The sequence below is a fragment of the Gouania willdenowi genome, chromosome 12 (genome assembly GCF_900634775.1).
Source record: "Gouania willdenowi chromosome 12, fGouWil2.1, whole genome shotgun sequence".
Lineage (NCBI taxonomy): Eukaryota > Metazoa > Chordata > Actinopteri > Blenniiformes > Gobiesocidae > Gouania > Gouania willdenowi.
This window is the reverse complement of record NC_041055.1, coordinates 25,739,329-25,755,485: the sequence shown is the minus strand read 5'-3', so window position 1 is coordinate 25,755,485 and position 16,157 is coordinate 25,739,329. Positions and strand designations below refer to the sequence as shown.

The 16,157-nt window shown below is 35.4% G+C and overlaps 1 protein-coding gene across 4 annotated transcripts in view; it reads left to right on the top strand.

Moving 5' to 3' along the window:
• The first annotated feature begins 665 nt into the window (after positions 1 to 665).
• dnm1a (dynamin 1a) overlaps positions 666 to 16,157 on the top strand; it is a 64,105-nt gene continuing 48,613 nt past the window's right edge. For 3 of the 4 annotated variants that reach the window (XM_028463185.1, XM_028463184.1, XM_028463182.1), the window contains exons 1-2: positions 872 to 1,032; positions 15,511 to 15,584. In XM_028463185.1, the coding sequence (XP_028318986.1) occupies positions 872 to 1,032; positions 15,511 to 15,584 (235 nt within the window). Of the gene's footprint in view, positions 1,033 to 15,510; positions 15,585 to 16,157 lie in introns of all 4 variants that reach the window. The other variant, XM_028463183.1, reaches the window with a different exon arrangement.

Genomic DNA, 16,157 nt, shown 5'->3' with positions numbered 1-16,157 from the left:
TATAAGTGACAATTTTTATAGAATTTTCATAGAAATTACAATTACAGAGTCAAATATTTGAACTCAATTACAATTGAATTACAATAACGACAGCAACATATTTTTAGAATTACAAAGACATTTATAATTACGCCATAATTGTAATTAATTATCAATTATGCAATTACAATTATAATTGTTTATTTTTACATGTATTTTTAGAGGTGAAATTTTCCGTGTTAAATATGTTAAAATGAAGAAATATATATGTCAAAAGTGGAATCAAACGGCAGCAGAAGGAAGAAGCATTGAGTCAGGAACCTTAGACCACAGTGGAAAAAACAGACACATTGCGCTTATGTAGAAAAGCTCCAGAAAAGGTTCGGCAACGTCATCGGTCATACCCATAGTCCTGGGGGCTATGGCTACATTTAATGTATCTCGAGACACTTTCTTATATAATTTAGGGTAAACAGCTTTATTAACTGGGATTTTAAGTGGTTGTATTATTATTTGAAATTTAGTGTACCACCATAATCCGAATCTGTGCCCCTGCAGTGCCCCCCTAACCAAAAATTCCAAGACCCGCCCCTGTGAATGACCCCAAACCTGGTCAGAACTCCATGAAATCAAGCCTGGTCACCTGAACACAAACCAGTGCAGTACTACCACCTGTCGGTAGAACCGTGAACTGCAGGAATCTCCTGCGAAAAGCCCAGAGATCATCCTCTACTCGGTGAGCGCTGAGGTGGTGGATTGACAGAGACCACTGGACTGCAGATGAGGGACCGAACCGAGCATTGATCCTAATGATCTAATATTAGAACTAATAAAAAAAAAAACTGCTCTCAGCTCTGACACTAAACGCAGCCCCTCCTTTGACTCTGCCATCATGGGGAACCGGGGAATGGAGGACCTGATTCCTCTGGTGAACCGCATGCAGGATGCTTTCTCCGCCATCGGACAGAACGCGAACCTGGACCTGCCGCAGATCGCCGTGGTGGGCGGTCAGAGTGCGGGGAAGAGCTCGGTGCTGGAGAACTTCGTCGGGAAGTAAGTGGCGGTTTTTGCGGATCACGATCATGGTGATGATGATGGTGATGGTGATGGTGGTGGTGGTGGTGTGGGTGCGCATCCTCGCGCTGCATTTATCTCGTAGTACCCATCCCCCCTCCCCTTCACACAGGTTTAAATCCAACTCATAATCCACACTGGGAGTGAAGGACACCACCACCACCTACCATTATGATTATACACATTTCATAATTCTGTTTATCTTACATAAACATAGCACCTAAGGGTACTGTTGGGCCTGCACATACATCACAAGCACGATGCCTTCAGGTGCCAAGCATTTTATTTTGTAATAGGTAATATATCATCAACTCAATAAAAATAATAATAATTAAAAAAAGGCCAAAAAATAAGTATATAGTTTAAATTATAGACGTTGCATGACTAACAACAACAAAAGACAGCTTTACCCTGCATGACCTGGACAGTTCTCAGCTAGGGCTGGGCGATATGGACTAAAATTCATATCTCGATATTTTTTTCTCAAAATAGCGATATACGATATAAATCTTAATTTTTTTTTCTTTTAAAATAATGCCTGACCAGAAAGACAATTCTGGGTTTAATTTGATGATCCAATAGCCACACAGGTACATTTACTAACAAACAGCTGCACAATAGTCATTTTCTCCTGTAAGGGACAGCATGTGTGAGTGAGTTCAGTAGTGTGGCTTGTTTAGGCGAAGGTCTGCATTAGAACGCACTCAGAAATCCATCAAACTGCTTTCTATGCTCTTCTGAGAAGTAGAGAAAGCAGCGACTCTTAAAAAAAGCATTTCAAAACAAAATAAGCTACAAAAATATACTGTATATATATATCGATATAAGCGTTATTGTCATTTTTTAATCCGCAAAATAGAAAACCCGATATATCTTGAATCTCAATATATCGCCCAGCTCTATTCTGAGGTGCTAATTCACTCCTTATGTCCCTTTTCCTTTAATACAAATCAATTTACATCACAAATCCTCTGCAACCCTATAACATTTTGCGTTTTAATTTTTAATATTGATTAAGATGATCATATTGAAGTAGTTTAGCTTGTGGTTTATTGCTAAATTTCACTTTATTAATGTTTACTTTTATATTTCAACTCTGAAAATGTATTAAAACAGCAGCTTTTTCCAACTAAAAATGACAATTTGTTGTTAACAAATCCTTTCTGTGACATAGATAATGCAACACCACGTCACTTCCTGTTTTGAGTGTCCAATTACAATGGCTGCCTTGCTTGCTGATTTTGTTGCCTCTGAACTACTACTAACCCATCATTTTTGATGCTCACAAGCTTCTTAATGCACATAAAAGTGCAAAAAAAAATGAGGGTTTCAATGGATGGAAAGCGGATGTCAATACGAAACAAAACAAAAAAAAAGGGGGGGGGAATAGATCTGATCTCCTTTGCTGCAGCATGACCTTGCAGAGTGTGTCAAGTCAACCTGAGCTTTGAGCCCTTCCAGCTCAGCTCTTCCATCTGTTTACTAGTGCTTATAATGCTCCTGCATTATAGGACATGTACATGCACATGTCTGTTCATCATTCGTTTCGTCATTTCACCTCATTGATGTGTGTTTGGATGCTCTTTATTGTCTTTATTCAATCATTTGAGTGTTTGCTTCGTGCATCTGCGTGTGATTCAGCAATATTTTCTGCTGATGCAAGGTTAGAGTGTATATTATCTCCTGTGGCCCCAAGCCAATTTAACCCCCACCCAGTGAATCAGACCATACACGGTACCGTATATGATGACAAACTGATAAAGAGTCCATCTGTCCTGCAGATGAGCTGAGATTTCCCACTGATCCAACCACTCTCTAGTGAGTAGGTCTGTCATTGTTTATCACATGGCTACTAATCCTAATCTGAAACACGCCACACCTCATGTTCACAGGTCAGTGTGATCCAAAATGAGTTGATGAATAAATGAGTGTTTTAAATGTAATACATACCATTGGTTCATGAAATCATCCTTTCATCCATCCATGCATCCACTATACCAGTATTTTTCAACCATAGGGTCAGGGACCTCATGTGGGATCACCTGAGGTGTCTAGTAATTGATATAAAAAAAAAATATAAAAATGACTGATTAGGAATACAGTACATTTTTTTTAGGTTATTTTTTTCAAACTAAAACACAATCTTAAACAGCCGTGTTCTATACTTTCATTTTGTAAAATATAAATTTAGTTATTCATAATAATAATAATAATAATAATAATAACAATAATAATAATAAAATGTAGTTTAAAAAAATATCTGAGCTGGCATAACTTGCCACTAATCCTGACTACTCTGTATTTGGTCAGTGACGTAAAAGGATTTCAATGCCTGATATTTAATAAAAGGTTTGCATGAATATTATGATGGAAATAAATATAGAAATACTTTGATATAATATAAAGAATTATAATCTAACAAAAATAGGCCATACATTAAAAATAAATAAATAATTAAATAGTAATTTTGAATATTTTTTCTTACCACATCATGTTATTTGGACACTTTGAATAACAGAATAAATAATAAAAGTAATTCAGTAAGTGACATTTAAAAAAATAAAAAATCAAAGTGAGTGTATATACAGTATACTAAGTTACTACATATTTTGTATCTTTTTAGGTCGCGCTACCGGACTAGTTAAAATCACTACTCCTCTGTCATTCGTGAACTGATCAGGCTGAAATTCGATAGCTATAATCTATGGATGTGTACCCATCAACGCTCGGAGCCCGATTTTTGATTTGAAGCGAAAGTCAATTTCTCATTTATTTGCGAGTCAAATATTACGACGATTGGTGATGCCGAATCATTGGCACATACCAATATATAAATGGGGCTCATTACCTCGTACGTCTCACGGGGGCGCCAGGGGGCCCCATTCGGAATGCAGATTGGTATGAATACTCTATGAATCAATATGATGAGATGCTCGGAGCCCTTTTTTTGAAATGGGACCCGGGGCCCCCCTCCATTTCTGCTCATTTCCAAATTTATGGGAACATAGTCATGTGATATATCGTTTCAGAGGTACTTCAACGTAGATTACGATTATGCCTCGCACAATTTGATTAGGGGCCCGAGGGGCCCACCCCCCTTTTTCATCAATTTCCATTAAAATCATTTTCTCATTTATTTGCGAGTCAAATATTGCGACGCTTGGTGATACCGAATCATTGACACATACCAATACATGAATGCGGCTCATTACTCAGTATGTGCCACAGGGCGCCAGGCCATTTTTCAAATGACTACTCCTCAGTTAATGCTCGTTGAATCAGGCTGTAATTTGACATGGATATTCTACGAGCGGATGTCAAGAGCCTCTCGGAAACCTTTTTTCACTTGGTGGAACCGAGTCATTTGACTTAATTCTCGGGAACGTGGTACGTGCTATTTGGCGCGGAGACATCCTGCGGTTCCGGCCTGTGGTTCATCTGAACTTGTTTAACTAAAAGAAATGCAGTTGGACAAAATATTTAGGTGTCAATTCATTGACCCAATACAGTAAAACAACCATGATCAAAAAGTAATTATAGAAAAGTAATTATTTGTTTGTCTGTTAGCAGGATTACGTCAAAAGTACTAAAGGACTTTGACAAAATTTTGATACAAATACTGATTCTGGTTCAGTTTGAAAAATAAAATAAAATCCATATCTCTCATTTGTTAAATTTAAAAAATGCATATCTTATTTTGTAAAAGACCAGTCTTAATGAAATTTGACTCAGTTATGTTGGATTGGTTCCTTTATTACCCCACTGAATTATATCTGGATTGCATTCAGATTCTGCATTTAATTGTGATATTATGAAAATCCCATACATTTGGACCTACTGTATCATTTTTAATGGGGATAGAAGTTTCTTCCAAGCCTTTAAAGTGTGAATAATTATGATCACTGATCCACATAACGGACAATATGTGTCAAAGATGATATTTGGAGCTTTGCTCTCTGAGTGCTCTTGTTCTTAATGTCACATTTCTTCCTTGTTAAAATAATTAGTGCTGTTAAATGATCTCCTCACACTGATTACTTCACCTGCTGTGTTGCACAGCTGTAACTATAGAAACGGCTTGAACCTCATTATGCCTCCATACCTGGAGACCACTGTTGGTTAATTTAACTGAACAGAAAGGCCAGGAGATGGTATTCCTGCAGCGTTTTACATTTTTAAGGTGAATAAATTGCTTGGTAGCGTCATTGATATGTGTGTGTGTGTGTGTGTGTGTGTGAGCTCTAATTGTTCTCTTCCTCCAGTCTCTCTTTTCATCGTGAGTCATTGTGTTCATGTTATCAGTCTGAAACAACACATGCTGACATGACACGCTGGGTGTTTACACGTGACAATGCTGCTATTATTCCGTCTGTTTTTAACACAGATGTTCACGTCTAACCGAGGGAACCCAGCAGGTTCCCCTGATTGCTTATTTATTTCCTACCATTTACACTTATAACTCTAACACACAGTAATGAGAAAAATAATCCAGTCGTCCAGCCATTAACTGCACAAAAAGGTGAATACTCCAGCTTCAGATCATCGAAATTACACCTTTTAATGAGTGCAGTACTTTGATCAAAATAACCTTTGAATAACAGTCAAATGTTTGTATTTCAGCTTTTTATCGGCTAAGACACATTTACACACCTATCAGTAATTTAGAAATGTAACTAAACCTAAAATACATGATTTAGCAGTAAACAGTGTAAACCCTTTGCAGGCGAGAAGGTTCCTTGTCTATCTGAGGAGATTGAGTTGAAGTTGAGTGGAAATTATGTTGTAATCGGAGTCTCTTGCACTTTGTGACTCTGAACAGTAAAAATAAATAAAGTAAGATGAATTAGTTCTTTATTAATCCAAAAAAGAATTAAAAGTGAATAAAAAGAAAGGCTGATTTACTGTATTACCTCCACCAAGTAGGTAATATTTTCACATTTTATTTGTATTTCTTTGTTTGTCAACAGCTATTACATCAACCATACTTAATAGATTTTAAACAACATTTTTATGAAAGATAAACTTTAGTTCATGGAAGATTTTATTAAATTTTTGGGGGAATCTGGGTCAATTTACTGACTCTGGATGAGTAATTCCAGCAAGTTCATTTTGAATTTTTGAAATGTTAAGGTTTTCATTTTTTCAGACAACTTTTGAACAAATGTTGTCGGAATAAATGAAAACCTTAACATGCTGAATCTGGATGAATTTCAAAAACCTAAAAATATCAAAAATGAATGTCTTAGTTTGTCATTGACCGATCTTTATGATATTTGACTCAGTCTTTGAAGTGTGAATTACCATGGTACCACGATCAGGATTACAGATCCAGATAACTGCCAATATCTGGCAAAGAGGATATTTGGCACTTGGTGGATTTCTGTGCTCTCTGAGCGGTCTTGTTTAAGTTTATTCTCAAAGGCACAGTTTATCTTTCAACTGTGCTGTTAAAGCTTATGTAATCCCGCACAAAAGGTGTTAAAACACCCTGTGAGGTAACGTGCAGGAAGCTCATCTTCACTGTGTTTGGTTTCCATTTCTCTTACTTGTTTATTTAGTGTAATTTATTCGATCATTCATTCATTTTCAGACCCACTTATTCCTGTTCAGGGTCACGGGGGTCTGCCGGTGCCAATCTCCGGCTCTCATTGGGCGCTGGTTGGGGGTACACCCTGGACAGGGCGCCAGTCCATCGCAGGGCAACACAGACAGACAACCATTCACTCCTATGGGCAATTTAGAGACTCCAATCAACCTTACAATCATGTTTTTGGATTGTGGGAGGAAGCCGGAGTACCCGGAGGAAACCCACGCAGCACGGGGAGAACATGCAAACTCCACACAGAAAGGACCCAGGTGTCGGACGTGCTAACCACTAAGCCACCGTGTGCCCTTAGTGTAATTTAATACAATCTAAATAAATGCAAGTTACCCCTTGATTATGAATTATAGCATTGACTACTGTACTGTAGAATATAGAATATTTTATAATGATGTCCTGATACCACTTTTTCACTTCCGATATGATACCGTTATTGCAGTCTTATGTATCGGCCCGACACCGTTATTGATCCGATACGATATCAGCACGAATCATACATACTTTTATGACTTATTTTGTAGTGTGGAATGTTAGAAAAGGCTTGATGAAGTGACGTTACTCAAACAGAGAACACTAGTCAGGAATAGTAGGATACTTGGAGTGTGAACCACAGTCACCTATGGGTAGAAGTGCTGGAGCTGAAAATGTCATTGTATATTGGTGATTATAGATGCAGTCTGATAAAATCCCATATTCGTTTTCTGGCTGATATTGGACCGATATCAATATTGGATTGGGGCCCCTCTAATATTTTACTTAGTATACATACTGAAACCTCTGCATACCCTAAAATCAGCCGTCGGAATGATTATTTACAGATCAGTTTTTTCCTAATAATTTATGCACAAGCAGAATAGGACATTTTATATGATTTCACGTCTGGCTCACCTTTTCCCGTTTGTGGCAGTGAGGTTTTTACATTCCCAGGAGTCTCATTAAAACAGACAAAAGCAGGAAGCCTGACAGCTGCTCCTCTGTGCAAAAATAATAGTGGGAAAAAAGCCTGTGTGTGTCTTGATAAACCTGAATTTTGGGCTAAAAAAGCAAAACATCAGCCTGAAAAAAAAACATGTTCATCTGCGTTGAATTAAATTGTCTGTAGAAAGAAAGCCTGCAGGAAGTTGAAATCCTGTCGTTAAATTCCTCAAACCAACATCATCAGACACTAACACTGCATTTATCTTACATAATGGTTAAAACAATGAGCTGCTTATTACTGTAGTCTGTTGTGTTCAAGTGATAAAGTCAAGCTGTGGTTAATGAACTGGTTTCAGCACCCTGGACAGCTCTGGCAAAAATTACAGCAGCTCATTAGAAACTTTAAGGGAATGTTATTTTTAATTTTGGTGTTAACTTTGGTACAAAATATGATATTATGAAACTTTGACCAATGTTGTGTGATATTCCAAAATTAAATACAGACCTTATGTAACAAAGGCGAGAATAAGACCTTCACGATGTCAGTGATTGATAGCAGCTTGGTGTTTCAAATTTCTTTTTACTACTAGGTTGTTTTATTCAAATAATCGAGAAGAACGCAGTTTTCACATATCTCAAATATCTGAAATATCTGAAATTAATTTCTATTTAGTGCTTTAAGAGTCCGGATGACACCGTTTTCCTTTTGATGTTGTATTGATCAGCAGATCAATGATAAACCTTTCACAGGTGAAAGTAATTTACTATATTCTCCGCTCTAGCTGAATCTGCTGGATCATAAAATGACAAAAACAACAAAAAACAGTTGCTTTTTTCCTTCTCTGCCTTCACATTTCAAATTCCAACCCCCACACACGGATTAAGCTCATGTTTGAGGTGTTATGTAACAGATAGAGAGAAAGAAAGAGAGGAGAGAGTGCTCAGTTTAATGTGAACAACTTTATTTTGTTAAAAGGACAGAGTGAGGAAGAAGACGACTGGTTTTATTATGACACGTCACATGTTTGCTGTTTATAGGTTCACCCCCTGTTAAATCTTTGTTCTTTTTGAGGCTTGAAAAGCATGAAATTAGATTTCTGCGCGACTCATAAAAACAAGGCAATTTCACAAGCTCGTAAAACGAAGTTCTTGCACAGCTGGCCCAAAAAAAACGTTTTTTGTTTTTTTTTTGGTTTATTTTTAAGTGTTTCTTTTTGGGTTACATAAATCCTGATTAAGATCTCTCATTGGTTTCATTACACCAATCCAACCACTGCACAATTTTCTGGATGTGTCTAAGAGATGAATAACTAAATTATACAAATCTTAATACTTCTTTAAAGTGGTTTGTATCATGACACCTAATATTTTTTAATCCGATGATTATTTGTCTTGTGCGTTTAATTGTTTTACCATATACACATCATTTTTCAATATTCAATATTGAAAAGATTTAATTAGATTTTTTGCATTATTTTCATTAAATATTTGTATTTTTTGCCACATACAACACAAAGGCAGAGACACTTACAGAAATGTTTACATTTTTACCATAGACAGTATTTACAAATCTTATAGTTTATAATACAGTAAGTGTGTGTGCGTGTGTGTGTGTGGGTCCGCATGTGTGTGTGTGTGTGTGTGATATTATAATAATTATAATAATGGTATTATGCTATTAGGGGGTGAGAGGAGGAGACATTTACAAGTTAATAATAGACAAATATGTGGTGGAAAGGAATGATATATGAATATATACACACACACACACACACACATATACATGTATATATAGACCCTTTCCAAAAAATTAGAATATCATAGAAAAGTTGTTTAATTTCCATAATTCCATTCAACAACAGTCAGTCCTTCTTCTCCTTTTTTTTCTGCAAAAACTGAAAAGTAAAATGGTGATTTTTTTTCACAGTATTCTAATTTTTTGAATTCCTGTTTCCGTGGGTTTTATGAGTTGGAAGCCCAAATTATGTAAAAATAAACAAATAAATACTTGAAATCGTTTAAATTGTGGGCCCTGAATCTATAATCTATTAAAGCTAAAATTTTTGAATGGAACTTTGGAAATTAAACAACTTTTCCATGATATTCTAATTTTTTGGAAAGGGTCTGTGTATATATATACATACACATACAAAATAGATATGATAAAATTGAGAGAAATGAGGGGGAAAAAAGAAAAGATAAATTAATTATTTAAAAAAAAAAAAATATATATATATATATATATACTGTATATATATATATATATATATATTTATACTTACATATAAATATTATATTATTTTCATTAAGTAAATCTACAGCACCATTGAGTGTAATTTGGTGGATCCAAAGCTGAGGAACCAGTACGGTACGGACTGAGTCTGTGAACTGTGAAAGCAGAGAATGGTGTGAATGCGTTAGAATGAGAAAGCAGTCAGTGAGAGGACAGTTTCTGTGATAAAACTGCAGAGGATTAACACTAATCTCTGTTTGGGCTGCAACTCCCCTGCAAAAAACTATCCTCCCATTGGTTTCCGTCTGATAATCTTGATGCTCACAATCCAGCATTCAGCGTTCTCATTGGCTCAGTGAGTGCATGCAAAGTTCGCTGTTGAATCGTGGCTCCACCTTTAGGCCCAAAGGCTTCTGGGAAGACGTCAATGTAGTAAAAGTTAATTAGATTAGGCTCAGTGTGTGATAGTGTGAAGAAGTGGGAAGTGATGCGATACACACATTTATACTGTAACATTATTAGCATGGCATTAATAATCAGCATACTGTAGAAAGCATGAATTATTGGGATTCTGAAGAAAAGTATTTGATATTATTACGGCCCTACCCAGGACTTTTTTTTTTAAATTTAAGGACAAGCAAATTAACAACATGAATATAGTCAACTTAAAGAAACCAAACTGAATAAAAGTGAAGGAAATAGGGGCTTCCAACCACTACGCGACACTATCTAAAACCATTATCATAAATAAACATTTCCTTCACTAAAGTTTCCTGTTCTTCATTGGGTGTTGCTATCCTACTAGATTATTAAACTAATTTGAGGTGAATGAACAGCTCTCATATAAATAAGTAGATGTTTTTTAAATATTTGGACAGGAATCCTCATAAATGACTTTGTCCAATCGGATATGGATTTTTAAATGCATGCAACAAGGTTAGCAAATGAGAATTGGTTCTCAATGATTTACATCAGTGTTTTTCAACCTTGGGGTTGTGACCCCTTATGGGGTTGCCTGGAATTAAAATGGGGTCGCCTGAAATTATTATTATTTAATTATCATAATTCTTTACCACACGTAATCTCAAACAAAATAATTCTATACTTTCACTTTCTCAAATATCATTCTAGATCAAATAAATTGCAGTAAAAAAAAAAAAGAAGTAGGATTTGATAAATTTACTTCTTCCTACCCCTTTTCAGGCATGCTAATCACATATGAGAAATGTATGTATGTACAGTATGTATGTATGTGTGGGTCTAATTAAACATAGTTTATACATTTTTTTGTATAACTACTGTTAATTTTCACAAGATATAATTAATTTTATTTATTAACATCAAATGGTGTATATATTTTTGGACGTGTGTAGGTATAAGAATATTTTATATGTATGTGATTGCACAAAATGTATTAAATGTCACGTGCCTGAAAATAAAATAAAATGAAAAATCAAAATCTGAACTGGCACACTTTGTGCACTGAAAACAAAAATGTATGGCTGACATCTGGCGTTGTGCTGACTTGGTTGTGGCCACTGATTAATCAATCAGGCTCCCATTGCCATATTGATACATTGCATTCTACAGTATTTAGATCTATCAGTTCATGGACTTCAATTAGATCAAATCAATGCCGTCCAGTAGTGAAGTGGGCGGATGTTGTTTTCCTTTGATGATTGAAAGTGCCTCGATGCTCAACTAAACGCTGAGTGCAAAAACGCTGAGACATGTTAACTGCTTTCACAAGGCGTCTTTACAACAAACAAACTCTCTCACTCAGCTTTTTTGTTGACGCCGTCCTTTTTGTAATGGCTCATATTTGCACTGCTTTGTGCATCTTTTCACGGACAAAAGATTTGGTGCACAGGAAATGTGACGACTGGATTTTATAGATATTTGGGTGAAGAGACACCCCCCCGCCCCCCCATGCCATGATGGCACCCTTGGGATTTCATGAGAGATGATGAGGCAGATAAAGACCATCTGTTGTTTTTCTAAATCGTGTTTAAAAGGTAAAAAGTGACAGAAACAGGCCCACACACTCACAGGTGGTAGAGTAGCAACAGGCAGACACCAAGAAACAGCAGGGAGGTTTTTCTTTGGTGCAAAATGTGACGATGATACTGCCACACATGAGACAAAGCACTCCTTGTTGTCATCTTTTGACAAATATTAAAAATTACCATGTCTTTTCAAAGCTTTGTAGAAGCAGACACGTGTCAGTCGACCTGTTTTATTCTCACTTTTTAGAAATGATACAAAGATAGAGAAATAATGAGATTCTGTGAGATTATCACACTCACATGACTTGCTAGAACAGCTTTTAACGCCGCGTTTCTGTGGAGCTGATTTGCGTTCGAGCCATATGGTCTAACAGAGATGGGCGACTGGCGGCCCTCGGTCTAATTTTATGAGGTCCCCAAAGTAAACGTACAAAATTACAGGAAAATGTACAAAACAAAAGCAAAAATACATTAAAAAAATACAAAGAATTACAACATTGCAGGAAATGACAGTAAAATACAAGAAAAACAGAAAATACTCCAAAAATATAAAAAAATACTACAAAAATGAACAGAATGACAACAAAAATACACCAAATGACTCCAAAAAAAACATTCTTAGAATACAAAGAATTACAACATTACAGGAAAATACAGTAAAATACAAGAAAAACAGAAAACACTCCAAAAACACACAAAAATGCTAGAAAAATGAACAAAAACAACAACAAAAATAGACAAAATGACTCCAAAAAATGGATAAAAATACAAAGAATTACAACATTTCAGGAAAATACAGTGAAAGACAAGAAAAACACAGGAAATACTACAAAAACAGTACAAAAATGAACAAAACAAAACACTAAAGTACATAAAACGACAAGAAAAACACAAAAAAATTACTCTGCAATCCCACAGTACTAACAAACACGCAAAATGACAACTGAAATACACAAAAATTGCTTAACAAAAAATGCAAAATGACAACTGAAATACACAATATGAGTCCAAAAAACATTTTACAGGAAAAATACACAAAAGAACTACAGAAATGCACAAAATGCAATCACAACTAGCAAGACAACAACAAACATACTAAGAATGACAGAAAAACACACAAAATTACGATTAAAACTCTGTTGTTTCCTGTGTTAATGGCCCTTCGATCAAACAAACACATTTTTGTGACAGAAGTTGCCCACCTGTGGTCTAGACACTTAAAAACACACATATGTTGCAGGGAAATGATCTCCTAATATTCTGTAATAGAGAATACGTGTGTATGGTAACTAAACCTAATGAGATAACACACGATAAGGTATTATTACTAGTTATAGTATGTGATATTTACTTCAAGCTCCAATGACTGCACTATACTTCATATTCTGACCGTCTTTACGAGCTGTTTTATTCCTGCCCCACATCGATGCGTGACCTCTGAGGTGCCGGTGGCTGATGACTGAGATGTTGCGTAAGCAGCTTCAAAGAAAACATTGTGCTGCCGTGCAAAAAGAAAGCATGACAACACTGGCCGACAGTCATCTGGTGAAACACGTGCTCTTTTATGCTGTTACATCTCATACACACAACTGTCACAGACACAAAAACCTACATCCATGTGGAAATCTATACAGATCTTTGAAAAGTGTATTTAATAAAAACACTCCATAACGCTATATACACGTCCTCCCGTCTCTTCTGTTCAGAAAACAACAAAATGACCTGGAGATATTGCAGCTGCTGTGTGAGGAACAAACACAACTGCTTCCAGTGCATGTTTCCTGAAGACATTAAGCAGAAATCTGCTTCAAGCCAGGGTGTCAAACTCATTTTAGTTCAGGGGCCAAACACGGACTGGTTTGATCTCATGTGGGCCACAGATTTTGGGCAGAGAAAATGAGTCATTTTAACCTCAGTTTCTACTTCCACATATAAATGATGTGTAAAATCTGTAAGGCACCGACAATATCCAAGCAATAGGTGACAGATATTTAGATTTAGATTTAGATTTAGATTTAGACAACTTTATAAAAAAAACTAAACTTAAAACCCGAGGAGACCTGGCGTTCCAGGCTGTAGCTCCCAGACTCTGGAATAACCTGCACCAGTCTCTTTTAAAAAAGACTTTCAGAAAAGCTTTTAGTTAACTGGATTTTAAATTTTCATTATCCTTTAATGTTGCTGCTCTTAAGATGTTTATGCACCCATGTTTTATTATTCTATTATGATGTTGCACTTGTGTTTTTACCACAACTCTGTACAGCATTTTGTGATTTTATCTGCAAAAATCACTTTATAAATAAACCATGCCTTAAAAAGCAGACAAAGACAAGAATAAACATTGACAGAAATGCTCATTTCCACATCAGTTTTTAACCACCATGTAGTTCAGTATCCACACAGGGAAAAAAAACACTCCCTACAAGATCTTGACTTTAAATTTCCTTTATTATTTGACCAGTTTTTATTTAATTTGGGGACATTTGGTGTAATAATTTTAGGAAAATTACTTGATTTTAGAAAAAGTGAGAGTTACAAAATGACATGTGATATAACGCCTGCGAATGTTGTTGAGTTTCATTGATTTTGTGCATTTGGAGGGACTGAGATATTTACAACTGAATTAGTTGGAAATTTACACAATAATTAATGGTTTTAATGTTGGCTTTTTATAGTTCTATCTTTCATAAGCTCTGACTGTGACTGTACTTTTTTAAAATTGTTTTTCATGTACTCGTCTTTTGTGCTATTCATTTGTTATATGAACATTTTAGTATTATTTTGACATAGTAAACTTATTTTATTTACTGCTACAAGGAGATTATTAATCTCCATGTGGTTCTTCTGACAAAATAAAGTCTAATGAAAGTGAAAAAAATTCTCCTGCGGGCCAAATTGGATCTCTAAAGGGCCGGGTTGGGCCCTCGGGCCTTGAGTTTGACACATGTTAAAAGGTTGTTTTTTGTTTTCGTACTTCATTGAGTTTTCTGTCGAAATGATACACAGTACATCACATCTGTATAGTACCCCTTTTTTAACATTTAAAACTGTTATATTTATGCGTATTCACAATGGCACTCTTATAGGGCTGGGCAAAAAAATCGATTTAATGGATTTATTTGTATTATAATTTTTATTTTGCAAATTTGAGTTTTTAAAAAAAAAAAAAAAAAAAAAAATGTTTTTAATTTTTATTCCCTCCACAGACTTTTTCACAATCCGACCTTAATTTTTTATTCGCACTCTGCTGAGATGCTAAGGGAAGAGTTTATTGTTTTTTTTAATTGTAATGTTATATGTTATAAAATATGTAGTTATCTGATTTCTTAATCAGAAAATTGAAGCTACTGTTACATTTTTGCTTAAACCTGGGTTAAAGCTTGAAATAGTTGAATGACAGAGCCTCATTTACTTTTTATTTTGGGATTGTTTTATGCATTTTAAACTCTTGAGGACAATCACAGCAATAAAGTTGCACTTTTGACAATATATCTGATATTTGAAGTCATTTTTAAGTGCATTGAAAAAAAAAATTGAATCGAAACTAGGATTTTTTTTTTAAAAAATTGGAGATTTTCTTTTAGGAAAAATCGCCTAGCCCTACACTCCTACTTATATTTAGTATTTTTTTTTTTAATTTTGTCAGTCTCTGTGTGTATTATCATCACTCTCCCTGATTATCAGCTGCTGTGTTACAGAGACTTTCTTCCTCGAGGCTCTGGCATCGTGACACGTCGTCCTTTGGTTCTGCAGCTGATGAACTGCCCCACAGGTACAAACTCATGACATTATTATACAACTGGCAACCTAACCGAACTCTTTGGGCAGAACACATTTTGTAATTAACAATAATTTGGAAAGATTTTGTAGATTAATAAGAATGTCAATATGTCTGTGCATCCAAAGGCTGAAGCTGGTTAATTGCTACATGTCAGACACATATTTTTACATCAAGAAATATTTGCACAATTGTTATTCAGAGATTGATTTTTTTAGTCAAATAAGGATCTGTGATGTAACGTGGTCGGATAAATGTTGATAAAAGTAAAGTTGTCACACGACATTTGGTGAACATTAAACACATTTCTGGACTGACTAAATAGCAATTGTTAATGTCTCTCTTGAAGACACAAAACTGCTTGAAAAGATGATGTTAGTTTTGATTGGATACCTTCCAAAAAAGAAACATAATTGAGTTTTTATTAGTTGACAAAAATATCATCATATTGTTATTTAATTTTCTTTCACGTTGAATTTATTTCCTTAAAATTAGTCATAGTCTATTTATTGTCACAAACAAATGTAGTCATCGAAAACATTTTGTCAACAAAAGGTTGAAAATGCT